Source organism: Acanthisitta chloris, unplaced genomic scaffold (genome assembly GCF_000695815.1).
Source record: "Acanthisitta chloris isolate BGI_N310 unplaced genomic scaffold, ASM69581v1 scaffold1567, whole genome shotgun sequence".
Lineage (NCBI taxonomy): Eukaryota > Metazoa > Chordata > Aves > Passeriformes > Acanthisittidae > Acanthisitta > Acanthisitta chloris.
In genome coordinates, this window is record NW_008681831.1 from 1 (window position 1) to 3562 (window position 3562).

Below are 3562 nucleotides of genomic sequence, written 5' to 3' on the forward strand. Positions count from 1 at the left end.
ACAAGGTGGCTCTGCCTTAATTACCAGGGTAAATAAAACCCCATTACAAGGTCAGGCTAATGCCAAAGGGACCATCAGCAGAGCCTCATTAGCACTGGGATTCATTAGGCATCCAGCAGAGGTGTCAGAGCTCTGATGCCCAAAGTGCCACACAAAGTTGCTGGTTCCTCCCCCAGCACTCCCAGTCAGCCCCAAATGAAAGACACCGACACAAAACCCCCTTAAATTCGACATTTTTATTTCATTGCAGAAGAAAAAAATCCAACATAGGCCTCAGTATGTTATGCATCTTTAATTATAAAAATAAGCAAAGAAAATAACTTGCCTCTTTCTCATTACTATGATATGTTTCAAATAACCTTTATATGAACACACTGAGCTTTAAAAAGGTCATTTCAACAATAAATAATGACATATACCAGATATGCTCACTGTTTATTCCAGTACTCAGCAACAAAAAAAAAAAAACAAAACAAAAACCCCCAAACTCTCTCTCCCCCTCTCTAAGTCTCTTTAAATTATAAATACATAATGCAACTTGAGAATGGCACAAAACATCTAAAGTGCAAACAAATCACGATGAGACTCATGCAAACATCTGTAGAGAAGTCCCTCCCCAGCCCTCCCACCCCAAGAGAAATCACTTGGCTGTGAAGAACACAAGATCCTAAACCAGAAAGCACTTAAAGAGATGAACAAAAAGGTGAAATAGCTGGACTCAATCTTGAGAATCATTCCCCAGCCCCAGGGGATCTCTCATCTCATCCATCTGCCCCTTCCCAGAGGATGGGAAGTCTCTCCCAGCTCTGGGTCCTCTCCCTTGAGCAGAGAGAGCTCCAGCAAAGGCCAAAGTTAGGCAAGGTGACCTCCCCAGCCCCTCCAAGGGGATGATGTTTGGCTTTCTCCAACTGCAGCACAGGGACAAAGACCTGTGGCAGCAGAGCAAAGCAATTCCAAGGGAATCCTTCTCCCCACTCATGTTTAGGAGCCAAGTTTCAATCACTGCTGGAGAGAGAAGTTGAATACTCACAGCCCAAAAAGAGCAGGTTGGGGGGTGATCTAACCATCCTCCTTGGCCCTAAATAAGTTTTAGGAACCTTCTTTGGGGTGTTTTAGAAGTGGATGGGCAGAGAAGAGATTTGCCATGAGGAACATCCCCAAGGAAGGTGGTGGTTGCCAAGTGTCCTCAGAGAGATCTTGGGAACTCCCAGTGGGAGCTCTGGAGTGGTTTGGCCACTGCCTCGAGCCAGGTAAAGACCTTTTTTGTATCTCTTTCCCCAAAATAGGCACATGGCTACACAACCCCCAGCAGAATTCCCTGTGTGGGGTGTGATGCCATGGGGTGGGAAGTCAGGGATGCACAATCTGGGAGCAGTTCCTAAGCATCAAACCCAAGTTTTAGGGTCAGGGTAGTCAAGGAGCCTTTGGTTTTTTGTTTTTTTTTCACCTTGCAAAACTTCTTTGTGTTGGCCTCTCTATCCCTGACTGGTTTCAGAAGGAGCAATATTGCATCTTCCTTGCCCTGGACAATTCAGAGTATTCAAAAAAATAAAAAATAAAAAAAAGAACTCCAAAAAGAACAATCCTCTACCATCAGCAACATTATTTTTTTTTTTTTTTTTTTTTTTTTTGGCTGCTTCCAATTTTCTGACAGCATTTTTTGGGCTACATTGAACCAGGACAGACAGCAATATCAGCATTGCTGCCACTGCATCTGCTTTCAATATATTAGCAGCAAGTCATTGTTTAAAGGCTTTGTGGTTTTTCTGAAAAACAACAAAAACGTAAAGTTCTATTGCTTTAAGGTTTGGTGAAGCAAATGAGATCCTTCCTTTAGTAGCAGCTCTCCAAGTAGCTGAGGAAGAGTCAACCACTCTGCAGGTGGATTCCATGGGATGGGTTTGGAACTAGGCCTGGTTGACACGTGCCAAGATGTGGTTTTGGTGGCTCAGCAGAGCTCACCAAACTGCTGGGGGAGAAGGTTTAGGGGTGTCCCCCAGAGTGGCTTTACTCCACTCCTCTCCCCACAGCCTGCTGAGGAGGAGGAGGTGGAGGAGGAGGATGGCAGGAAAAGCAACTCCCAGAGCATTGATGCTCTCAGCTTCATTGAGAGAACGTAAGGATTTTCCTGCTTTCTGCCAGAAATCCAACGTTCTGGAGGAGTTTTGCCCCTGCAGCAGCTGTGAGAGTCCCAAAAGAGTTCCCCAAATTGCTCCCAGGGTGGGAGTGATCTCACAGCAGCTCTATAGGGACAGCACTGCCCAGGCTGAATTCAGCTTTGTTTTAGCTTTTTAACCTCCCTTTCAGCTATAAAAATCTTCTTTCTGGCCCTGCAATTCCTATCCTAAACACCTTCCCTTATCCATTCTGAAAAGGCCACAGAGTAGAATGTGAACTCTGGAATAGGACAGAGATGCTGTTTCCAGTAAAAGAAAAAAGAAAAAAAGAAAAAAAAACAAGGAAAAAAAGAGCTAACTTACAAAACTAAGTTTAGGCAATAAAGTCATTATATCCTGCCCCTTTTTGAGCAGGCTCTCATGGAATTTCTGTACAGTACATGACAGATTCTCAAACTATTTATACCACAGTTAGAGCGAGACCTTTAATACTCTAGTCTTAAGACAGGGTTTGCTTCTGTTAGGTTTCTTTTAAAGCTTTAGACAGTTAAATACAGTACATAGATGTTAGCTTTTTAAATACAATGCAAGATTAGGTAACCTTCTGACTAGCTTCAACCACAGGCTGGCACCTCCTCTCCTCATTTCTGGAGTACAAACCCTCCCTTTCCTGCTTTGGTGTGTGGGGAGGTGTTTTTTTTTAACTCCTTTTGCACCTTGGTGCCAGCTCACAGGAAGGAAATCATGCCCAGCTAGTGAGGTGGGTACATCCATGGCTTCACAGAGCTCTAGTGGAAGGATTAGGACTGTATGACACTAAGAGACCAGGAATATGACATTCATATTCGTCCATGGCCAGCACAGATTCATAACACGAATTCCATTGACATCTGGAGGATGTGCAACAGTTAGTAGTGCATCTAGCATCACCTCTCACCTTGCTACAAGAGAGAAGGAACTCCTCTCCTTGGTGGCAGCTCTACAGGCCATTTGGAGCTTGGTGCCTGAAGGCTTGACCACTGCACGGTTCTACTTAAGACTAAAATCATTTGGGATATCATTTGGTGGGGAAGAAAAAAAAAAAAAAAAAAAAAAAAGAGATGGAGACACTCTGATGGCAGGAAAAAAAGCTGAGACACCAACACAGACCCATGCAAAAGTTGTTTGTTTGTATGTTTTGTTCGAGAGGAATAGAAAAATCTCGGTGACTAAATCTAAAACCAGTTCCTAGGTGTTCTGAAAACTAGCTACAGTACACTTGGTTTGGGTGCATGACTCTTCTAGAGGAGAACTTTCAGCTTTGGTAGTGAGGAGCATCCCTTGCACACCCGTTGTGGCTGCCCAGGGCCGTCACGCGCTCTCGGCGGAGCTGCGCTTGGCGTGGGCTGGGACAGAGCCCTCACCTCGCAGGTTCCTGAAGTAGAGTTTTAACTTCTGGGGCTCTG

At 44.5% G+C, this 3562-nt stretch overlaps 1 protein-coding gene across 1 annotated transcript in view; it reads right to left on the reverse strand.

The window, feature by feature from the left end:
• Nucleotides 1–3467: 3467 nt before the first annotated feature.
• Nucleotides 3468–3562, reverse strand: part of STC1 (stanniocalcin 1) — an 8145-nt gene continuing 8050 nt past the window's right edge. Inside the window, exon 4 of the mRNA XM_009078228.1 lies at nt 3468–3562. This exon is cut by the window's right edge and continues 158 nt beyond it. Coding sequence (XP_009076476.1) covers nt 3468–3562 — 95 coding nt within the window.